At 31.9% G+C, this 24,591-nt stretch overlaps 2 protein-coding genes across 2 annotated transcripts; both read right to left on the reverse strand.

Moving 5' to 3' along the window:
• Nucleotides 1-1,847: 1,847 nt before the first annotated feature.
• Nucleotides 1,848-2,864, reverse strand: LOC123672930. The gene is made up of 2 exons (XM_045607300.1): nucleotides 2,079-2,864; nucleotides 1,848-1,988 (listed from the first exon to the last, which is right to left on the reverse strand). Exons 1-2 carry the CDS (start codon nucleotides 2,835-2,837, stop codon nucleotides 1,848-1,850), a joined length of 900 nt encoding a protein of 299 aa, XP_045463256.1. The 5' UTR covers nucleotides 2,838-2,864.
• Nucleotides 2,865-12,902: 10,038 nt separating this feature from the next.
• LOC123672941 lies at nucleotides 12,903-21,356 on the reverse strand. The gene is made up of 6 exons (XM_045607311.1): nucleotides 21,336-21,356; nucleotides 18,780-19,005; nucleotides 16,560-16,894; nucleotides 14,930-15,076; nucleotides 14,753-14,835; nucleotides 12,903-13,335 (listed from the first exon to the last, which is right to left on the reverse strand). The coding sequence occupies exons 1-5, from the start codon at nucleotides 21,354-21,356 to the stop codon at nucleotides 14,767-14,769; spliced, it is 798 nt and encodes a 265-aa protein (XP_045463267.1). The 3' UTR covers nucleotides 12,903-13,335; nucleotides 14,753-14,766.
• Between the last annotated feature and the right edge of the window lie 3,235 nt (nucleotides 21,357-24,591).

A 24,591-nucleotide genomic window follows, 5' to 3' on the forward strand; every position in this document is an offset into this window, starting at 1 on the left:
CAGGATGTAAAACACATGAGGCATCTTATGAATTTGTCGCCTAATCCATTGCGGGTTTTTGTAACTGTTAGAGCAGCTCTGGAAAATTGTCTTTCAACAGGAGCTGAAGATGCTGGCGTTGATAAAAAATTTCATTTTGGCCAAGTTTAGAAAAATATTTCTGAAACTACTTAAATCTACCAATATATTTCATAGTAATCTGAGAAAACTACTAATAAAGTCACACTGGCGAATGCTTATCTCGGCGCTTGAGGAATTCCCTTATTTAGTCTATGCGCGCACGAGATTGCAAAAATATACGCCGTGCATATCAAGTTCAAGTAGCTCGATATCATGTCAAGCAATAAATATATAAAATCAAGTGAAGTCAAGCTCAAGTATGTAATTTTTCACGAGCTTTATTTTCAAGTCAAGTAGTTGGTTAAAATGTCGAGCGACTTGGCTTGATGAATCCCCAAATATTATAAAATAATTATATATTGAATAAATATTTACTTCAATACTCAATAAGAACTTTCCATTCTTGACTCCATGATTCCAATCTTTAAGAGTGCAATTGGCGCTGAATAAAAAATACATGAAAATAATATGTCGATTTGTATCACAGATTATTGTATTTCATTCTCCATGATGGAAGGGGTATTTTAGAAAAATATTCACGTATCAATTGTTGGAATGGAATATATACGAAACGAATGTTTCATTGCATCTCTCTCGTGAGAAAAAAATGTTTATGACTTTCATTATAAAAAAGATCCACGGCAACATGACCATAGCAGTATGCCAAGCCTTTCCTTGCTTAGGGGGTATATCTATAATTTAGATGTAATTCGTCAAATTTCTCACTGATATATCATTCAACCATGATTTGGAAAAGTAGTATGTTTTAGGGAAAAAAATTAAGAATAATTCAATATTCTCAAGCAAGTTTTTTATTTAATAGAAAAAATCAAATCTAAGATTGAATTTAAGGTACAACTTCAAGACTCGCCATGTGTATAAATATTAATAAATATATAAGTTTTTTTATTTTTTCAAGCTACCTAATTTGAAAAATTTCATGCATATTTCAAGAATTTTTCTTGTATATGTCAAAATTTTCATGTCGCATATAATACAGTATTGAAGAGATCAGTGGCATGGCTAAAAATAAGTAAAGGTATTCCGTTGAAATTTCCAAGAACATTTGTTTTTCTTGAAAACGTCAGTTTAATAGCAGTGAAATAATTGACAATTAGGACGGCGAAATTTAATTTTGCCGCTGGCGGCGGCCCTGATTACCTTCGGAATTTTGCAATGTTGCCAAAGATATCATTCTCTCTTAACTAAACGCATTTCATGCGTTACAATCGCTATAAATTATAAACTTAACATTGATTATGTAATTGATATCAATTTGTTGAAAGGAACAACTGACCGCATACTTTTCACAACAATTAGAAAAACAAGAATACAACTAAATCGATCTATTTATTTGAAAAATTTACTTCGGTACAAAGAACGAAGGCATATAGGTATCTACCTTATTTTTTGACTTTTCAATGTAGAAACTAATTCATCAACATCATAGAAAGAAGAAATGGAATCGCATATCATATCAGATAAAATCGACAAAACGAATCATAGATAGGTAACATAAGTTGATCGTTCTTGATACTTACTATACTATTTTTTTTGGATAGATATATTTATTTTAGTGGTATACTTATAAAAACTAGAGAGATGAGGAACATATTTTACATTTATTATAATTATACTCAAATACATATAATCGATTAAATCTATTTATATCTATTTACATTTTACCTATATACAAAATATTTTTAATCAACAAAAAAAGGTAAAATTCAATCGGATGTGAATGCTGACCATATGAAGAGTACAATGGAGCGTCCCAAAAAGTAGGTGACTAACAGCTCAATGACACTCCCAACAGCATTTTCACGAAAGTTTCTCAAAGAATGCGCGAATGACGAGCTTGGGTTAACCTGCAAATATAAAATAATATAATTAGCATATCAAAAAAGTTAGCGGATACTGAAAGAATCACCCTATATAAATATCATTTTTAAACTTACCGAAAAATAATGGTCGTTAGTGCTTTCCTCACTACTGATGATTGACTCACTTTCTTCAGTTTCTCTATTCTGCTCTTCCTCGGTTTCCAGAATTACATCCTCAGCCAGAGTATTTTGATGAGCCTTGCTATTCTCTTCATTACTTTCATCATTTTTTAGAACATTCTGTTCTTCAGAATCTGTTGTAGTTGCTTCATATCCAGTCTCACTGCATATCCCACTGCTTGATCCTGTACACGAAACAGAGTCTTTACTGCCACTACTCGATCCTGCAGACGACAAAGACTCTTTACTGCTACTGATAGATCCTGCAGACGACATAGAATCTTTAGTGTTGCTACTCGATACTGCAGACGACACTGACTCTTTACTGCTACTGATCGATCCTGCAGACGGCACAGATTCTTTAATGCTTCTAATCGAACCTGCAGACAACACAGATCCTTTACTACTGCCTAATCCAGAAGAAACTGAACTTCTATCTCTGCAAATTCCAGATTCAGTCCAATTTATTTTTCTCTTAAGTGGAATATTTATTTTGCAAACGTCTCCGTCATCATCTTTTTTCTCGTTTTGACCTTCCCAAAATGAAATTCTTCGCTTCACCAAGCCATGGAATCTGGTTTCCATATCCCAGTCCATACTCGTATCTTGATAAGCTTGCATTGTTACTTGCGAAGATTTTGTGTTTTCTTGCACAAAACTCGACGTTGCTAAGGGTTGTCCGTAATACTCGAAATCCTCTTTAATAGTATTCATTTTTTTCAAATTTGTCTTTTCAGATTATGGTTCTGGAAATAGAAAAATTTTTTTAATTAGAAAATATATAAATGCAAAAACCATATGTTAACAAATCAATGCTCACTAAATATTTTCAATGGAATATCGACAAATATTTCTCAGAAAAAGTAAAATATCTGAATTTCTTGTAGAATAGTAGAAGCAGAATATTTTCATTTTTTGAAAAAATTGATATTGATAGCATGAGTATTATATTGAACATTAACTTCAAAATGATTAGTTTTGGATGTAAAATAAAATTTGAAAATTCGTGCTAATTTCATGTTTATCGCATAACCAGAGCCACAGAAAATTCCAGAAAAAACATTGATTCAAAAATCAAACAGAAAGAATAATTAAAAACATTAACTGAAACAGGAAACTTACATATATAGTTCCACTCACTAAATTTTTCTCGAACAAGAAGAAGACTCACCTCAGTATAGATAGTACTTCGTACTGCCTTTCGAAAGATCCACAGTCTTTATATTTCATACCCCACCCCTCCCCACTCTTCCACACCAGCAAAATTATTTTGAAAATTTCTGATGGAGCAGGTTGAATTCCAAGAAATGAGCAACCATTCATTAAAATTTTTCTAGCAAAGATAAAAACGTAAAAAAAAGAACTATTGGAAAGCTCTGCGAATTCAAAATTATAAATTATTTCAATTTAAATTATAATGACTCTCAAATAAAAAATTAATAATTCAAAATTATTTGACTCTCATGGGTTCCTGTATATTAAGAAGTAAGAAATACTTTGGCAGTCCTAAATGAATGTTTGAATCAGTTGATGGATTTTATAATATTATTCAGTAATAAATACTTAGATATAGTAATGATACTTAGATATAGTTAAAGTATATGTATGATTTTTATATAGGTAGGTTCAGTTTCCTAATATTGATTATACGAGTATTTAGTATTTTCATGCTTCAGAAACCCACCAGTCAATATTCAGCTTTTCAATTTTGTATTAATAATTAATTAGTACAACTGTTAATTAATTTCATAAAATAATGATATTTAAAATCAAATAATATTGAATATATTAATTCGAAAAATATCTTTAATTTCTTCATATCCATCGATATGAAAGAATGAACTTTTATACAAGGTGATTCACCGGGATGGCCTATTAGACGTTTAGAGAAAACTAATCATAATTTTGAGCTGAAAATTTGCATATTGGGGTTTGAGCCAATGATCTTTCTCCGTAAAATATTTTCAGATATCTACAACTTTCGGTTATACCGGAAACTATGTATACTACTACTTCCTTATTTCAAATGGCACACCGAGTATATTATTGCATCGTTAAACAGCTTTTCTGTGGCAATTTCGACAATAAGCCATAACTTGGGTGAAATCTCAACGGTTCATGAGTTATTGGGGTTCTTATAAAAAAAAATGCTGGCGATGAGGACTCACATTTTTTCAAATATTTCAGTAGAAAAAGTTTTTTTCGAAAAAGTTTTTATCTTTTTCGATTTTGCACATACGAAGTATTATAAGACTGTTTGTGGCTCGGATCAAAAATGTACAGGGTGATTATCAGAAGATCATGAACTTGGACAACTCAAATTCATCAAAAATCAAGATTTTCAAATTAGAACCTATATTTTTTATTTTTTCAGTCGATTCTACGTACAAAAATAGTGGGAGTTACTCAAGCAAATTCTTCACCTGAAATGAATAATTTAAGAGTTATCGAGGAAGAACTTTAAATGAGGAAAAACCGCTATTTTTTTTCATGGAGACAAAAACTTTTAAACCTCATTTATACAACATTAACAAAATGTTACTTATCTAGTTTTGGCAGTAAGCCGACGATATGTCAAGATTTTCATGTTGCATGTTGTAATCTCTAAATCTTAGAACATTACTCTTCAGTTATTCACTTCATACGTGCATGTATGCTTTTTTTGTTTAGAATGAGTATTATAGGTTTGTACCTCTACTCTTATTGAAATTATGATGATAATAATTAATATCTATATTTTAAGTTCTAAATGATTACAATGAGATCAGTGGTATAGCTAGAAAACATGTGAAGGTATTCTGTTGGAATTTCCGCAAATGAATGCGTATTTCTCAAAAAGAAAGAGAAATGAAAAAACACAGAGCTTTTTTTTTGTCCGAGAATTGTTTTATATCGTATATTTGTGCTGCTAATATATGTCAGATTTCCAAACAATTTGCTGATTACTGATATCCATCATTTGAAGAAAAAGTTTAATGTTATTTCTGAAAATCTGACACAAATGTATTTTTCGTTGAAGATAAACGAAAGTGCAGAACTAAGTTTCTTCGATTTTTTGACGAAAATTTCAAGGGTACAACTTCCCATAAGTGCAGCACAATTTTCTACACATATTTTCTTAAGAAAAATCGGAATACGGATGTGCTTGGATGAATTTTTTCGAGACTTTTCGAATAAATTTCTCTATAGAGAGAGAGATTTTCTAGTCAGCCTAGATGTCAATTGAATTTTGTTATTTTCTGGCTAATTAGGAGGATAAACTCAAAAAGCAAAATTCCACGACATAATTTACACGATTGTGCTGTACTACCCATGTCAACCTAGCTTAACTCTCGGCTTAACTGATAAGAGATTTATGAAGATGTTAATGTGTTCGGTTACTCTGTCTCGGTACATTGTGTAGTTTTTGTCAAGGTATTGGTGGATTTTTTCATAGGCTTCGTGTTGCAACCAACATGAAATTGATATATATATTATAAAGTTTGAGATTTTTATTGTACTTCATGAACACGCCACACACATTCCATTTCAACACTGATGCCTATGAAATATTGTGTTATTTTTTCAATATTTGCTTGAAGATGGTTCTGATAATGAGCATGAAGCTTGAATTCGGTATTTTGTCTCTTGTCACAAAAATATTGGGTGTTTTTTCAATATTCTTCATTAATTTTTTCCGGTTCTAGTTATTCAATAATCATGAATTTCTACATGAAAACTGAAAGGGTTATTTTACATCTGAATAATATTTCATCTGGTTCGAATAAAGATTTTTGAATCAGCTTGAAATTGTTTATTTTCCAATATTCTCCTTGAATTTTTTATGATTTAAAAAATCAGCTTATAATATTGCGCAGTGCCGGAAATAGTTATTTCAGTTCTGAATGCATCATTCCATTTCGATAGAAACTGTTGTTTTGAAATCAGGGAATCAAAATTTCGGACGAACATAGAAATTGATCGAAAGTCTTGTAAGTTTTTCACCTAACACTTCGCCTAAAACTGCGGTATCTTCAAAAGTTCCTCGATTATAAATTATATTCGAAAAGTGTAAATTTAATATCGAATTGAAATCTACGATCCATAAACCTCTAAAGATGCCTACCGCAGTTGTATGCAAAATATTACGTGAAAAACCCACTAGACCGTGACAAACTCGAAAACACTAAATTATCTAACTCTGTTGAACAGTTCAGCCGTAAAAGCTTTCAGCATTATTTGACAGAATTGAATTCGGCGAAAGATTCCTCATCGGTGGGTCGTCATCAACCGTCATCAGTGAGCCACTATTGCGTCAAATGTTATCGTTCGAGATCATGCCCAACTGAAAAAACAGATATAGTGATATTTTTCCACCAATTCATAAATTATGAATTGACACATTGAAATATTTTGGTACCCTGTGGATTTGAATTTTGTTTCGAAACTGACAGCTACATTGTCTCTTTACATATTGAGATAGAAATAGTCCAATATTTATAAAGTCGATACTACGTATTAGTTATTGAAATTTTCAAAAAAATTTCAAGGTGGGAAATGTACGGACGACTTTTTATTCAATATAAAACAATTCTTTTAAATCCGTGATTAGGTTTCAAGGGCCCCTGAAATGATGGGGTAAGGGGGGCCTGTCCACCTCGGAAAATATCCACCTCGGAAATTACAACATGAATACAACGTAAACTAGATGGATCCTGGCCACCCCTAATTTAAAAGCTGGCGTCGCCATTGGCACCCTAAAAGTACATGACGCCACCTTGTTCATTGTTAACATCTGTTGACATGTTAACAATGAACAAGGTGGGATATGTAGTACAAAGTACAAGAATATGTTCTCCAGTCTTAACGAGGGTTTTCATGGAACAAACTACAAATCTTCTAGCAACGGTTTTTTTCACCTTCTTGGTCTTGTGAAAACTCATAAGTCAAAGTCACTCAAGACTCAGAATTCAACTGTCCACACTTACGGGTTGACATATAACATGCATAATAAACTTTTAAACTCTTAATGCTCATATTTATTGTAGGCTGGCACCTTCCCTCAGAAAGTACTACAATCAAATTTTGGATAGGTTCAGGTACTCTTACAGAAACCGTTAGAATAAATAACAGCTATTTCGGCTCATCGCTTGTCATAAATGTCTAGAAAAGGCTCGGCGTTTCCAAGACATTACTTTTTGTTCAAAGGTACTTTAAACGTGTTTGTTGAAATTTTTCGGCGGTTAGGTTTGTTATCATCATCGAAATCAACATTTAATATTGATGAGCTTTTCAGGCTTTGATAATCCTTTTTTTATGTGTTCACCCTACTGTTAATTCCCGTTAATTCCATTTTTAGTTTTTTCAGAAGATTCCATTACCTTAATGGAAAAAGCTTCAAGTTTGTTAGAGATATAGTATATAGTATCGTTTTATGTTTACATTGAATTGGCTACTTATTAACCTGTAAAATGTTATTTCATAAAAAAGTAAAAAAAAAGTTCGAGTAATGACGTCACCATCATTTTTTTTTAATGGAACACCCCCATTCAGTCTGAATTTTCCGATTACTCTAGCTGAGCTGATTCTGATTCCAAAAATATATCACATGTTGATTCCAATTGGTACAGGATGGACAAAAATACAATAGTTTTGTGTGTGCTCATTAAGTAACGCGTAACATTCTTTATCAGTTAAATTAACAATATTATCAAAAATACTTATTGTCTAGCAGAAATTGGTTCGAATGTAACACCCTGTAGTTTGTTACATTTTTAGATTAATAAAAATGACCTGTTCCCAAACATGTTTGGTACTTGTGGTCTAGCAGGCAGAATTTAAAAGAAATTATTTCTTATTTTTATACATTTTTATTAATCTAAAAATGTAACAAACTACAGGGTGTTACATTCAAACCAATATTTTTGATATTATTGTTAATTTAACTTTTGTATTCGTTGTACATTGAATTGGCTACTTATTAACCTGTAAACTGTTATTTTATAAAAAAGTCAAAACCTTCTGATATGTTTTAGTGTTTAAAAAATATACACCAAATTTCCTTTCGCAATATATTGTATTTTCGAGTTTCTATGATTCTGATGATGATATTAGTTCGCAATTTTGCACGGACCCTGAAATTGGTGTTTTATATCAACACCAAAATCTCCACTCCGTCGTTTTTGTAGTTACGGAAATTTTGGGTAATTTTCTTTCTATATTCTGCTTGTATCCTCTATGGTTCTGATTATGCAATGAGCATATAAACATAAAGCTTCAAAGCGTCATTTTACATGCAATTAGACATTTTGCACTCGTTCGAGTCTGGAGTTTTATAATAATAATAATAATAAAAAACTCCGAACAGCCATGTTCAGGGAGCTCTTCTTCGGGTTTGTGTCCATTAAAGAACTTTTTGCACGATAGAACGTTTTTTGTAAGTTACCGCGTTTGTTGCTAGATCGGTAGATTTTACGGGTTGCTAATATGAACAGAAAAGTAAGTGAATCTCTTATCGTTCAGCGAATTCAACATTTGTTGTTTCGCTATTTCCTTAGTATGCAAAGAATGTTCAGCAAAGTCGAGTTTATTTTCAGGGAATACTACAGAGCATTAACATAAAAGTCATGAATGAATAATTATTTTGTAGTTTAAGTAAAAAGTGTGTCTATCGTGCAAAAATCTCGAACGTTAAGAACTAACGACCTCCGACAATAATTGGACTATTATCTTCGATCGCTTAAATATTCTTAACGTTCTCTAAAGTTATTATGATATCATGCATACTGCCGGACGGACGGACAGAATCTAATTTGAAAATTGACTAGTCATTCGTGAGTCGAACGTTATCATCTTAGACCATTTCCGTCTCAAAAAGTATAAATTCTTCTTCGAAATAGAGCAAAATGATTGTTTTAAATGCATACATAATGTACAGTAAGTGAGCCATAAACTAATACATCTTCAATTTTAAAATAGACTCCAAAGACCGTCAATTATAATCATGTTCTTTCTGGTTGATTTCTGACGATAGAAACAAAAATCAATTGCTCATTATACTTATCATTTTCGTGACACTGTTCTCCGAATTTTGTACCCCAGAAATGGTCGAATGAAATATAGAATTAGCACTAACTTAAGTAATATAATAAACGCTCAATTTTGAATTACAAATGGTACCTAGCAATGTGTTTTTTCGATTTTTTTTTTCGGATAATTAGGTACCCTTATGATATTACTTATACTGAAATATTTTCGACTGACAATGCCTTATATAAATTAAAAATTACGAGAGAAACTCCTGGCTTCAAGAGCTTTTGAACGCTCGTCCATTTATGCTTTTTTTTACCCTTGGAGATGGGAATGATATATCAATTCATATCAGAAAACGTAGGTAAAAGAAAGATTCCTGAGGGAATTTAATATTAAACGTTTACTGAATTGGTTCAGTAAATGAACCACAAGATCAAATAGTAAAATCTACCAAAATATATGGAAAACATAGTGTAATTAATTAAGACAGTAAGGGGAGTCTACATATAACATTCTATGCGTTTAACAAAGTATACAGAGTGCCAAAAAAGTAACGTAACTCGTTAATAATTTTTTTCGGCAACCGTCCGGGAAGTGCTCACTTCCCGGAAGCTTTTTCTCTGAGAAAGTAGCATTTCCCGGCCTAGTCCGGAAAGTACGTACTTCCCGGACTAGGCCGGAAAAGAATCATAGAATCCATAGCAACCGAGATAACGGCTGACAGTTCATATGAAATTAGTTGTCAAAATTTTGCATGTTTTTTGATCGCAATCGCAATAAAATATGATGATTGATATGATTTGAATTATTGTATGAAGAATTTCAATTGTCGATATAAGCAGCAGCGATAGTGTTATTTTACATGGTTGCCGAAAAAATATTGTACGCAACACGCCCGAAAATGGTTTTTTTGGACTCACAGACTTCCAGGACTCGCTTACGCTCGTCCTGGAATTTTGTCTATTCGTCCAAAAAAAACCCTATTTTCCGGACTTGTTACGTAAATTACTATTGTGCGGAGAATTATCAAGGAAAATCCTCGCACCCATCGATTTTTAATTTCAAAAGCAATTTATCGTTTGCTTTTTTGGATTCGATATTTCTCACCCCCTACGCCCAGACTCCTCTACTTATTTTTTCAAATGGGAATATATGGATTGTGATACATCAAATGAAAAGTACTTTTATCACCTTTTCAGCGATGTGGCTAAAGTAGAATTGGTTGTGCCGTTTTCTATTAAAAAAATAATTTACAATTCGTGATAAGAGAGTAACTGCAATCAGACCTTTATTCTTCTACTAATTATTATCAAGGGAAATCCACGAATCCATGGATGATTACTTTCAAAAGCAGATCTCCCTGAATTCAAGCTCCACATCCCTCTATTATTTTCTTCAAATAGGAATATATGGATTGTGATATATCAAATGAAAGGACTTTCGATTGCACATTAAGCGGTGTGACTGAAAAAAGAATTTGTTAAGCTACTTTTTCATTACAAAATTAACAATTAATTACAAAATCAACAATCTCTTATTTCTGGAGGAGTAAGTACTCCTAAGTCGCTATCACTGTCCATAAGATAAATATACTGATATTTTCCACAGAACTGTCAGAAGTTGTCGAACTAGAATAATTATGGACATAAACATTTCCATGGCAACCAACCATACCAACAACTGAGACTTCTATCAAATTTCGTTTTTGATTTATCACTACAGAAAGAATAAAAAGATCTTCCATATCACATCATGAAAAATGGGAGAAAAAGTTATATGTTAAACTCGACAGCTAAGTAGATTCATTGCCTTGGCTGATTTCCTGAATGAACTATCAGCCGCGGCAGTGAATCTACTACTTTGCTGCCTAGTGAAACAAATAACTACTTTAAATTATCATTTTTCCAAATTTTGCTCGTCAGAAGGAACAGGCTGTTAAAAGTACTGTTTTTTTGTATTGTAGCTTCCACATGGTTATTCCTAAAGAAATACATTTTTTGTGTAGAGTTTTCTTCAAAACAGACAAATATTCTTCAATTATAAATTGTCCAATGGGAATCATTGCCCCTAAAACCAATGCACCTGCTTCAAATCTGTATCCCTAAATATCTAAATCCAATATTGCCTAATATGATTCATTAGGATCCGCAATATATTCTATCAAAAATGATACTCAGTTGACCAATGCATTCAATACACTCAAAATTCCTATAAATGCAAAATGGGTCCCATTTGATATAGCAACTAATAACAGTCGAAAACTTAGTGAACCAACAACTTGACGAAAACCCTTCTGCAGCTCTATATTTCTTTTCTGAAGAAAACAAAATATTTTCCCCTACGAATAGTTATTTGACCGATTTTGTACTTTACTGGAAGCAATATGTGAACGATATTTTTTCTATATGAACTGGCTCGAGTTTAGAACTAGAATCATTTTTAGATTTGATTTATCTAGTCCCATTAAGTTTACTTTGGAAGTAGAAGACAACGATAAGTTTTCAAATTTCTTGAATGTTAAGGTAAAAATGATAAATGATCAACTTGATATCGGCATGTGTCAATAACATCCTAAGTTTCAATTAATTCCGACGAGTCCAGGGCCGGCATTAGAGGTGAAACAGTGAAGCAAATGTTTCAGGCGCCTCTTTAGCCCAGTTTGTGGCCGCCCTTTCATATTTCTGAAAAAATATAGTCTTGATTCTCAGAAATAACATGAGGTTGGTCCGCTTTGCTACGTTTATCAACATTCCCCGCAATAAAAATCCCCAAACCGTCTTTACTAAGCCACCTGTTCAATAAATAACAACCCAACCAATATAAGCAGCATTGTCTACTACCCTAATTGAAAGAGGGATTGAATGTATTTCACAAAGACGAACGGGTGTTTTTTGATACTGTTACAATGTTACAATTTACTTTGAATGAAGGCATCGACTGCTATAGTCATTATTTTGTATTAAAGTGAAAATATACAAAAAACAGTGATATTAAAAAAAAAAGAAGAAATGATATCAACTATTTCAATATTCCAAGACTGGACGCATTATTCCTCATTCAAAGTATTCAGGTTAAACATATCACTTTGTATTTCGAATTTAATCTTTTTGTTTAGATCTCCAAAAAGAGCAAAAATTCAGCGGTATTACTCAAAGTTGTCACATCTTACATTTTTTTTTTATGAATTTATGAATACTGAAAACTTTTCCCAATTAATAATGAAAGAAAAAAGGAAGCAAGAAAAACTTTTAATACAGCGACGGTTATGTTACCGCGCTTTTTTTATAATCTAAGTATTATAACATTGAGTTTATATCTATTTCAATGCTTAGTGTAACAATATTTATTTGAATACTCAATGATAATAGATAATTTATTTCCTTGAGAGGGAAATTCAAAATTAATGTTTTTCACGACAATATAGAATTACAAATTCTAAATTAGAATTTAACCACAAAATGTAAGTTTCCTATTTATGTGGAACAATAATTCTCTAACACCTCGTCTTGCACAGTCTACAAAGAGATAATAGAAGCGATTCGTTGTCAACTTCCACCTGATCGTTCAATAATAGTCCAATTTCGTTTATTCATTTATTTATTAGGAATGTTAAGCCATAACTTTTATTTTATACATGTAGAATTTCAAATTATTGAAAATGTGAAAGAATTGCTATTTATACAATTTATACATTACAATTATTTATTTATTCATTAGGAATGTTAAACCATAACTTTTATTTTATACATGTAGAATTTCAAATTATTAAAAATGTGAAAGAATTGCTATTTATACAATTTATACATTACAATTATTTATTTATTAGGAATGTTAAGCCATAACTCTTATTTTATACATGTAGAATTTCAAAATATTAAAAATGTGAAAGAATTGCTATTTATACAATATATACATTTTAAAAAGTGGAAATAGAATTTTTCATCGATGAATTTCCATCTGAAGTACTTGTGATCTTCTTATAAAATCTGGTCAAACTATTCGAGACGAGATATGAAAAAGTATGCCCATTTGATACGGTCTGCAATATCAACACACAAAAGTGGTAGGTATATTATTAATGGAAATAACAAATTTCGTAATTCCGTACGTCGTAGCTTTTCAGCTGTGTCCGCATCTGTAGGAATATAGTCTGGTTTTGTCAATATTTCCAAATTGTTGAGACAATATCCACGGAATAGCTCTGAAAAGTAAATCATATGTATTTAATATTTTGCGTTGACAATTATTCAAGTTAATTTTATTCGTTGAAAAAAAATTTGACTTTCGGATAACTTCAATCTTTTAACAGTAAAACCAACCGAATAATATATTTTAGTATGACATAATTTCACATCAATGGGAAAAAGGGAAATTTAGAGTCATTGCCTGATGATTTTCTCGACTTTTCTTCACAAAAAATTCGTCTTTTGAACGCCCCTAAAACGTACATTTAAGGAGAAAAATTACTTCAATGTTATCGAGTCACCCCTAGTTTTAAAAAACTTATACACAGGGTGTTTCTGAATTGGGGGTATAAATAAAAATGGGAGATTCTTGATGAATTTTGAGCAGAAAAGTCCTATATAGAGTATTACTAGTAGTGATTCTTGTGATAGTTATACGAGTTTATGAAATATAGTAATTCATTTATTCATCACGGCTTACTAACTGAATTTCTATGATAATTCTATTTTCCTGAGGATTTCAACAAAATTGTTTGAAATTTTTCCTCGAAATCCGTAAAAAATTCTACAAAACTACAATAAACCAAAAAGTTTAGTACTAGATCAAAGTTTCTTTTTACATTTTTTCAACACTACCAGTGGTTCAAAGAAAAGTTCTGGGGTAAAAACGAGGGCAGCGTTCTAAAAAAATATCACCCTGTAGATTGAAAATCGGCATATCATGGGATGTAAACTCTAAATTGAAATATATATGACAAATTTCAGTTGAATAATCTTGTGAAATGCAGATACTATGAGAAAAAATTTAAAATAAAATCAAAGTTTACCTGCCTGTATCTCGAAAAGAATCTTTTACGGATAGATGTTTATAGAACTTTCTTTCTTAAAATTATTTTTCATTTCGTTTCAATTTAGGGAAATACTAAGTATAGCAGAAAAATATATAAAAAATATAAAAAAAAAAGAATAAAAAGTTTTGATTTTTGAGAGCCAAATATTAGAGTCTCGATAACATTTTCAATTTTCTCGTAGACAGTACGTTCTAGCGGCTTGGAAAAGAGGTACCTTATTGGTCAAAAAATGGGGAAAACCAGGAAATGGCTCTGAATAGCCTCATTGAAGTCACGATACCCCCGAGAAATACGCCAATGAGACATTTGAGGAACCCAACAAAAACAAAAATATTTTCTAACCTCAGTGTACAATATCCTCCAAAATGAAACTGCTTATTACCACAACACATTTAGAATTAAAAGAAATGAAAGAAAAAAAAATTTTTTTTGCCTCCTCGAAGAGATTCAAGATAGAAAATAATGTTATTCGAAAAAACTTGTTATTTTATTTTTAACCAGAACTATCACTTCATAAAGTTATGACCTGGACTGTATAAGTATGTTATGAAACTTATGAGAGCTTGTTAATAATGATACTCACCTGATAAATCAAGTTCAACAAGCCCTCTCGTCTCGAATATGATTTTCCAGATTAGGAGTTTTGCTCCTGGATTTGGGCAGTTTCTAAAATTTGTCTGCGGTGATTACACATCTCGGAGTAATTGATTTTGCACTCCATTGTGCTTATCAAACAGATTGTAGGGGGTAAGCTGTTTACCGTGAATGGACTGGAGCTAATTTTCGACAGAGTCAATTCACATTTTCCGTGAATTTTGAAACTTGGTTCCCTTGTGTCTATCCAGAATGGTGGATATGTAATTGTTCTAGTGAATAAACTCTTAACATATTTAAAGGGGAGACACATCTGAAAAAGAAACATTTTATATTAACGCAATTTTATATACGTACAGCATTACGTCCTAAAAAAAATACATGTTTTTCAAAGTGTGTGATGTAGGTATCCCCAAAGCGATAGATTTGTCCAAAAATATAATATTTCCAGAATAAAAATTAAATAACGATCAGAAATGTTAATTTATTGACATTGCTTGCTAATGTAAAATCCTGGAACATCAAAAATAGCTATTTTGCTTTGTGGCTGATGATTCATTCTAGTCTATAACAGTCTATGAAGTTTGACAGAAACGGTTTTTGTGATCGACCACTTTTCGTCGTATTGTAGTCAAATTTGAATTTGAAAGTGGTCCCACCAAGTACGGCTCAATACCTACTTGATGCTCGTATTCTTGTACATTGTAAATTTTAAACGCAACAAGAATTGGGATCATTGGTAATGACGCAACAAGCCATTTCAAAACGCCTGAAAGTCATGGAAATGATTTAGAAACGAGGAAATTGGGTGCCGTACGAGTTGAAGCCGAAAGATACTGAACACCGTTTGCGAACACAGCTTGTGAACAGCTGCTTGCAAGGCAAAGACAAAAGAGATTTCTGCATTGCATTCTGACGGGAGACGAAAAATGGGTTCTCAATGAAAATCTCAAGCGTAGAAACTCATGAGAATATTCCGGCCATGCTTGTACGTCGAGGGCCGAATCGAATAATCAAGGTTCCAAGGTCAGGCTCAGTATTTGGTGGGACCAGATCTGCGTAGTGTAATTTGAGTTTTTAAAACCGACTGAAACAATCATAGATGGTCGTTATCGAACGCAATTAATGCGTTTGAGCAGAGTATTGAATGATGAACGGCCGCAATACAACAAGAGACATGACAAAGAGATTTTATAACATGACAATGCTCGACCCCATGTTGCGAAAGTGGTCAAGAGATACTTGGAAACGTTGAAATGGTCCTACCCCAACTGCCGTATTCATCAGACGTTGCTCCCTCGGACTATCTCTTATTTCGATCAGTGGAACACGGCCAGGCTGACCAGCAATTCCGGTCTTATGAAGAAATAAAAATTGGTTCGATTCGTCGATCGGATCAAAAGATGACCAGTTTTTTCAAGGCGGGATTCGTACGCTGCCCGAGAAAGTAGTGGCGAGCAATGGACAATTCTTTGAATCATGAATGTATAAGCAGTTTTTAACATTTTGGAAGAAAACTTGTACGCCTATGTATTTCAGACATGTGCTGATAAAACTGAATTAAGTAGATACATTTTAGAGGTAGAAAATTTTTATTTTTGCAATATGTACAAAACTATAGATTGGTTTTTGGGGTTGTTCTCTAAGGACTGAATTTGATTGTAAGTTGATGTTTTAAAGACGAAATTTCATGAAAACTTTCGTGAATACAAATTTAAAAAAAAAAAGCAAAAAAAATACGTCAACAGTCAGTTCTTTTCTCATTTTTATAAATTCTCAGTTATCGAATGACTTACCGAACTATCCCAGATAGATGTAGGCCTCCTTTTCACATGCATGGAATATATCGAAACATCTATAATAAAATCAGGAGATAGATCCCTGAAAACGAATGTTTCTTCGACTTCCAAATATGAATGACTATTTGCTTGAAGTACTTCACTTGATAGTAATTGATCCTCGTATTGAAAAGTTACTAGATAAAATCGTTCAATCTCTCGATGTACACGAGACGAGTAAATAAGTGGCATTCTGAGATTGGATATTTCCAAGCATCCGTTCTTTGGTAAAGCTCCAGTGCGTCTTTTACCATCTCTCACTATTTCCTTTAGTAGCATACTTCGTTTCAACGCTGAAAAAATATTGAGATAGATGATAATTGCTTTCATTTCGAAAAAATCGGAGGCCGCTAAAATTCACTAAATTATAGCCAGTTATCAGGAAAATAAGTCCGAGTTCAGAATGTAGTGCTAGAAAATACAGAGTGGCCCAGATTTGAGTTCAATAACTTTGGCGTCAGATAGAACAACTCTCTTCATTAAAAAAGTTCATATAAATATATATCCTAATAAGCTTCGTTTTCGAGATACAAGGTCTAGAAGATGAAGAAAAAAGAATAGTTTTTAATAATGATTCTTATTATTATATTTTCATTATTTTTTTGTCTTATTTATTATTATTATTACTCGTAAAACACCAGAAGAAGTACACATTTAATTACAATATATATACTTTACTCATGCACTTAGGTTAGGACACCTGATGTTGGTGCAGTTTGGACAGAAACTAGATACAAAAAAAAAGAAAAAAAAGCACCGTTGCCATAGCGTTACATAACAAAATCAAAGATAGAAACTATCTTAACCATCGCAGTGATGAACAACCCCCATCATTCAACTCCTTATAAAAATTTGTGAATTTGAACACTATTGACATGTATGAAACATCTGCATTCATTGACAAAACGTTTTTAATTAGTTATCATCTTTATTTCATCTAGTAGGATGTTATAAATCTTTGGTGCAAGAACTGTTTCCATCACATTCATTGTTTGTTTTTAGGTATTGCAGTCTAAAAAATATAACATAATAGATATTTCGAATTGTCAGAATTATCCATTGGCGTTAACATAGGGGTGCGATGATTTTCCTATTGAAAATTCACAGTACTGTTTTTTTTTTCGAGAAAATTATTTCATTCCTGAAATCAACCGAATTTCAATAAAAAAAGGTTTCCTGAATTTTTTGCCTAGAATGTACCATTTTCGAGGTGATCGAGTACAAAGCACTATCTACGAAAATTCTTTAAAAAATAATTTTTCAAATTTTTCCATTGGTGATGAATGAAAGCACAAAAACTGACGTAGTGTAATTATAACGTTTTCAGATGACATTCATTCGAACATTTCAAAGAGAAAATTTGTCAGGAACTTAAACAATAAAAATTTTTTGTTTTGTTTAAGTGTCTGATATATGTTCTATCTGAAATGTTCAATTAAATGCCATCTAAAATCGTTACAATACACAACGTCAATTTTTGTACTTTCATTTATTAGATACTCAAACAATAGAAAATTTTTGTGAATATTTTTATTGTTTAAGTGAATGTTTGCTTTGTACTATATTATCTCGAAAATTTTATGAAAACAGTGCAAGAGACCTTTTTTTATTCAAGCTCTATTGATTTCAGAAATGAAATAATTTTCTCAAAAAAAGACAGTGGCGTAGAGTTTCAATAGAAAAAATTTTTTTTTCAAAATTCATCATCGTTGGTTTCTGAAAGACCAATCAACATATAATTCAGCTTAACAGCTGTCAATTCTATAGTCAAGTGCCATTTTGGATTTCTGAAACGCATTTAAATTTTTATTTTCATGTTACAAGCTCCAGATAATATAGCTTAGTTAATTTTACACTTCGGAAACCCAAATGGATTTCACATCGCTGTTAAGTTGAATGTTATATTAGTTGAACAGCAAAAAGATGATCAGTCTTTCAGAAATCGGGGGTGTATCTCAAAAAAAAATGTTTCTTCACAAATTTATTAATTTTCCGTTTTATTCAGATGCACAATATGTATAGAGGTATTACTTCAATACATGTAATTTTGATCAATTATTTTCAAAGATAAACACACTATTTTTTTCCATATAACTCTCTTCAAAGAAGGAACTGATAGATGATTGTGAGAACTGTTAGTATGCTGTTATGCAAAATGAATTTAGTTTAATGGTTCACCTGATAGAAGTAAGAGTCTCTCAGCATTGATTCTAGTGAAGCTTCGCTCCAATGTAGATCTCATGAGACAGAATTCAATTAACCTGGAGGCTTCTACATTGGACATAAATAGTTGCGACCATCTCATTGAGTATTTCGTCATACTTTCTTCATTCAAATAAATTGGAATTTTTTTCATTTGACAATTTTCCTGCTGAGTTTGATCTTGGTCAACGTCAGTTGACGGCTGAAAAAAAAGTTAATCACTATCACTGTTGGAATAACATAAAGAAATCCTACTTGAGTCAATCCCGGTTATCTCAACTCATAATGAGATTTTGAGAGGTTTTATCGATACTCAATATCTCTGAAATGTTTTGCATCAAATTTCATGTGAAGGCTTGTTCGAAATTTGCAATTTTACGGGGATTCTTGGTTAATCGTGGAGCAAACAAGGGCGTAGAAATGGGGGAGTACTCCCCCAAGATTTTTAAAACATAATATTTCAGAATTCTCTGAAAGACGAAGAACGAAAATCCTTCCATAAAATGAACCAAAACTCTTTCTACTTTTCTCTAAAATCGACACGAAAGCAAAAAAATCGGACCATTTTATGGTTTATGAGTTTATTATCGCTTTCAAGATGATTGCTTTTATTGCACAACGAGCATGTCTATCTCCGAGGTTCATTATTTTTTTTTATCTACCCTTATCGGTGTCCCCCTTGTTTTGCCATCTGTGATTTGCTCTCATCATCCAGTATACACTAACCCGTTGTTTTAGATTTTTGTATAATTTTCGTCCCAACAATTAATACTGCAGTTATCAAAAAACTGAACTGAGTTATTCACATCGAAAAATTGTTTATGATGTGTTTTACAATTGAATGTGTTTCATTCAAATTGCAATTTATTTGTGAAGACATCAGTTTTGAATTTATTATACAGAGTGTTCTTGAACAGTCGTATAACATGAGTTCGCAAATGATTTGTTTTCGAGATTCAGATGTTAGAGTTCAAGGTTTTTCTCATAGCACCGATTACCCCCGTCCCAAGAAAAAAATGATTTACGCCCTTGCGAGCAATGTAGTTTTCGCGACACCATTCTACTTTTCGATAAAACCTGAGATCCGCACATACAGGGTGTTCCAAAATTAGCGTTACAACGAAAATGAGAATTTCTTGGATAATTTCATGAAAAAAGTTCTATAAACATAGGCCTCAAACGATTTGTTTTCGAGATACAGGATGTTTTTTCAATCCATTTTTTGTAGTGATTATACTAGTTTATTGAATCTTCATTAATCTTCACTACAGATTAGGTGAATTAATACAAAAACTAACAATTAATTAATTCATCACAGCTTTCTAACTGGATCTTCATAATAATTTAGATTTTCCTGAGGAATACTAGAGAATTATTTGAAATTTTTTTCCCGATATCGGTTGTAGATACGTCAAAACTACAAAAAACCAAAAAGTGTGCTCCTAGACCAAGGTTTCTTTGTACAACTAGCAGTGGTCCACCGAAAAAAAAAAGGAAGGAAGCGGGCACTATTCCAGAAAAAATCACCCTGTAGATTTCATTCGAAATTAACATAACACATGATGAAAATTTGGAATATCTATGCCAAATTCAAGTCGAATATCTTTTGAAGGGAAGGTGCTCTTAGTAAAAAACTCAAAATAAAAAAAAATCAAACTTCAACAGCCTGTATCTCGAAAACAAAGCGTTTGCGGGCCCATGTTTGTAATACTTTTTTTCTTGAAATGTATAAATCTGTAATTTTTGTTTGTACCACCAATTGAGGAACAGCCTGTAGTTTTGCGTTAGCTGTCATACTTTCCGTGCTTTAAAGTAGATTCGAATCTGAGGACGCATTCATCATCACTGAGTCAAACCTCAACGTTTGGGATTATTCTAGACTCAAAATTCGAAAAATATGCCGAAATGATAAAGCGAACGGTTTGGAGAATGACCGCTCGAAAAGTCAAAAATTCAATAAATGCATAAAATGAATTATTTTAACAGCTGAAAGGTTTCATTTATTTCTTGAGCATGCTTTCATTTATCTCTCAACTTCGCTATATACACTCTTAGACAAAAATCCTTATATTTGTATCGTACATAGGTTTTCAACAGATTCAGCACCTTTCATTGAAACTATGATAAGACCAGATTGAAACCTTTCGCAGATGAAGGTATAGTCAAGTAAATAGTTGTAGGTATAGTCCCTACAAGTGAAAAAACAGACAGAGAAGTGTTATTGAAAATCTTCTCTTCTTGTACAATATTTTAGAAGAATGTTATTTTTTCCATTACTCATTTTTTCTATTATCACTCTTTTTATAAACATATTTTAACGTTTATTGTTTATTTGCTTAGTACCCATTCAAAGGACTCAACATCTACACTATTAAAAAAATTTCAAAATGTAAAAGTCCAAATTGTATTTGATTTAATTGTACAAGAAAATTTGAAGGGTAACTAGAAATGTAATACAAAATGAACGCAATGACTATTTATGATTTTCATCGAGATACATGAATTGAACTGAAATCGATAGAATAAACTTACTTGACCACTACTATTACACATGATGACTCCGCTGCAGCTCAAACGCACTGATAGTCACTACACACTATCGACAGCGGTACTGAATGTGGATACTAACTGAAGAGCTAGCAATTCAGTTTGAACATATTTGAAACCTGTCACCTAAAGTGCCCTAGGCAGTAACAGAAATTGTATTTTAAGAACCTGTTAATTATGTTATGACAGGTAAGAAGAGCCCTTATCGATAAGGGCTTTGGCAGACCGACAGGTAAGAAAATATATTTACTGGAAAAAAAAATTTGAGTAATTACTAAACTTCCCATACCACCCAATTTGTATTTTTAAAGTTCAAAATTTGATAAGAATTATATGAATTTGATGAACTTGAATAACTAAGATATTAGAAGCTGTACCTTGCTATAATTGAACAAATGTAAGAATAAATGTTGTTTATAAACTTGAAAGTTGATTGCAAAAGTTGTTATTTGATTGTCCATTTTTGCGTGTAATTCAAAAATAGAGATTATAGGATAAATGTAATAAAGATGACGTCTTTATTTCAAAAAATGGAGATTAAAATGAGATAAATTTCTTTAATTTTCTATCACTCGCGATTTTTGATAGTTTGACTGCTCATTATGAAACTATTTTTTTTCAACGATAATTTTTGTCAGAGCATAAATCAATTACAAGGTGGCAGTAAGACCCCTAGACATAAAAAAATATAAAAATTATTTCTTTATAGTACACAAAGAATCAAAAGCGAATAGAGGAATTACTTTTATTTTCTACCGCCGCTTGCGTTATTTTATAATTTGCCGAAGGCTCGTTATAAAAACTATATCTTTTCAATATTTTTGTCAGAACACAATTTACATGTCTCCAACATGGTTAGATTACGTTGTCGGATTGTGATACATTTTCAATCCATAATTTTACTATATCGTTATGAATGCATATTATATTGAATGAAATATATTCATTTTAGTGATTCTCAATTAAATATGCAAATTTGAATATTTGGAATCCGATATTTTTCCTAATTGTCGAATTTATAATTAACAGAATATTTATTATTTTCTGTTTCTACCTGCTGAAATCCAAGGTACGGCAACTTTTGCTCTTCTACTGTCATCGGTTGTTTCGCGACATTTGGCGCGCTTGAAGTTTTTCTGAATATCTGATATACTTCAAGTTAATATGAAACGTTGATTCACTATGGGACATAAGTAGTGCGTTCCTTGTGGAGAAACTCGCGAATTGAGTGAAATATCATATCACTGATATGTTTTCATTTCCGCGCTTCATGTTGAATTTGATAGTTCATGTTGGGGACAACATTTGCTTACTGAAAATGACATATGCTGCTCTATCTATGTTTATTACTCTGAAGACCTAATATATTAAATACAGGTACAAAAATATAGAAAATGATTCTCTAACAGTAGGTAAACAATATTTATAATAATAATAATATTTTTGGATATCAAGTATTTGCACATATACTACTATTATGTTGAAAAAAAGATCTTCCATAGACCTAAAAATAGGGTAAAGTTCTGATGAGGCGTACAATCCCTAATCTTCCAAAACAAAGCTCGAGTTTAAAAATCGAAAACACGTATATTTTCATATTTAGCGTCACTAAAATATATAATAATAAATCTATACCTATGTTAAACCATAGTACAAGGAATATATAATATAAGGAATTCCTTATACTATGGTTAAACAGACAAAAATTCAAGGAAACATGTGAAAAATAATGGTATAGTATATCCAAAGTCATTTGAACTAGTCCATAAAAACTCTTGACCAGATGTCCTTTTGAACTGGATACCGCGATCCACTAAATGCCGGGGTTTATTTGAAAAAATTGTTAGACAATAAATTAACTGGCCTCAAAGAAATTTCTGGAAACTTGGACAACTGTTATAGGTATAATCGAAATATTCTGGCTTTCTCCAAGTGACTTTTAACATATCATACATGGTTCATGTGTTTCTACTCTCATAACCTAATTAATTTAGTCCTAATCGCTGCTCGAATACACAATGTTATTGAATAAAATACCCCCAATAACACTCGTATGTTTATAATAAACATACTTCAAGTCATAATCTATGTCAATCTATGTACTGGGTAATTCACTCATCTTGATAACTCCAATGGACTAGTTTTCATTTTTTTGTTAAGGATTAATTCTAAAAATTTAAGTAAAATGAAACAAAAATGTGGAAGAATCATTGAAATATCTCTAGAAATGAAAAAGTTATGGGACTTTAAAGTTGCGCTTGGAAGAATAATTTCATAGTACGCAGCTTCTAGTGTGTGACGTCACGCCACTTACACGAGGCGACTGCTATTCGCAGAGTGCTTACGAATTCATTGGTGTACAATCACTTGTGCCGTTCGTGTCGTGTAAAATCGCGTTCTCAGGAAAGACACCTATTTAGATCATTCCGAACCCTTACCGACAATATTGAAATCTTTAAATTCACACACAAAAAACAACATACTACACCACTGACATTGCGAACTATCTCCCTCATGTTTTAAAACATAAACAAGACGATATGACGCCCGTCAATATCAAGTCCACTTAGATAGAATTGATTCATACCGGATTTTATACGGGCAGTAAACATTACTTTTTTCTCTTTTTACTTTTTACTCCTCACATAAATATGTTTTGCCATTGATAATGGATAGACTTCAACCACCAGTACTCAACTACAAACTGTTTATGAAACGTTTTTTAAATAAATCATCTTATAAGTTGAACCATGATGAAGCAAACTCAAAAGTAGATACTTACTTGAAAAGTTTAACTTTTATTTCTGCACTGACATAAGTTGGATTTGAAGAAAAAAACTCCATCACTGCGAATATATCTATTTTAGGCAATATATTATTAGGGTAACCACATATTCTAGAAACCTTATTATTCAACTAAATCTGAAAGAACTAGCAAAAGTTTCTGATCAGACGTCAATTATGTTCTGGAATGTTTTCGATCAAAAACGGAAGCATTACGAACTTTAGTTTCTAAAATCTTTTCATCTTGATTGAATTATACATGACATTAAAATTACACACGTAATTGATAATCAGTGATAATAAAAACATTTTATTGTCCTCTGGTATTTTATATTATACAAAACTTCACACAAATTTATAATATACATATTTATCTGTTTTTAATTAATTTATGCCTACTAAGTTCGAGAAACAACGAACCCTCTAAGCACAAGTCTCTCACATTACCTACTCCTCT

The sequence above is a fragment of the Harmonia axyridis genome, chromosome 1 (assembly GCF_914767665.1).
Source record: "Harmonia axyridis chromosome 1, icHarAxyr1.1, whole genome shotgun sequence".
Lineage (NCBI taxonomy): Eukaryota > Metazoa > Arthropoda > Insecta > Coleoptera > Coccinellidae > Harmonia > Harmonia axyridis.

What these genes read in the sequence shown, in the direction of transcription:
- LOC123672941 (XM_045607311.1), bottom strand. Translation starts at nt 21,356, where the DNA reads ATGTGTAATAGTAGTGGTCAA. An exon ending in TGTGTAATAGTAGTGGTCAA is followed by an intron (nt 19,006 to 21,335) that starts GTAAGTTTATTC and finishes CTTTTTTTTCAG; the next exon opens with CCGTCAACTGACGTTGACCA. An exon ending in TTAGCTCCAGTCCATTCACG is followed by an intron (nt 14,836 to 14,929) that starts GTAAACAGCTTA and finishes GACAAATTTTAG; the next exon opens with AAACTGCCCAAATCCAGGAG.
- LOC123672930 (XM_045607300.1), bottom strand. Translation starts at nt 2,837, where the DNA reads ATGAATACTATTAAAGAGGATTTCGAGTATTACGGACAACCCTTAGCA. An exon ending in CTAACGACCATTATTTTTCG is followed by an intron (nt 1,989 to 2,078) that starts GTAAGTTTAAAA and finishes TTATATTTGCAG; the next exon opens with GTTAACCCAAGCTCGTCATT.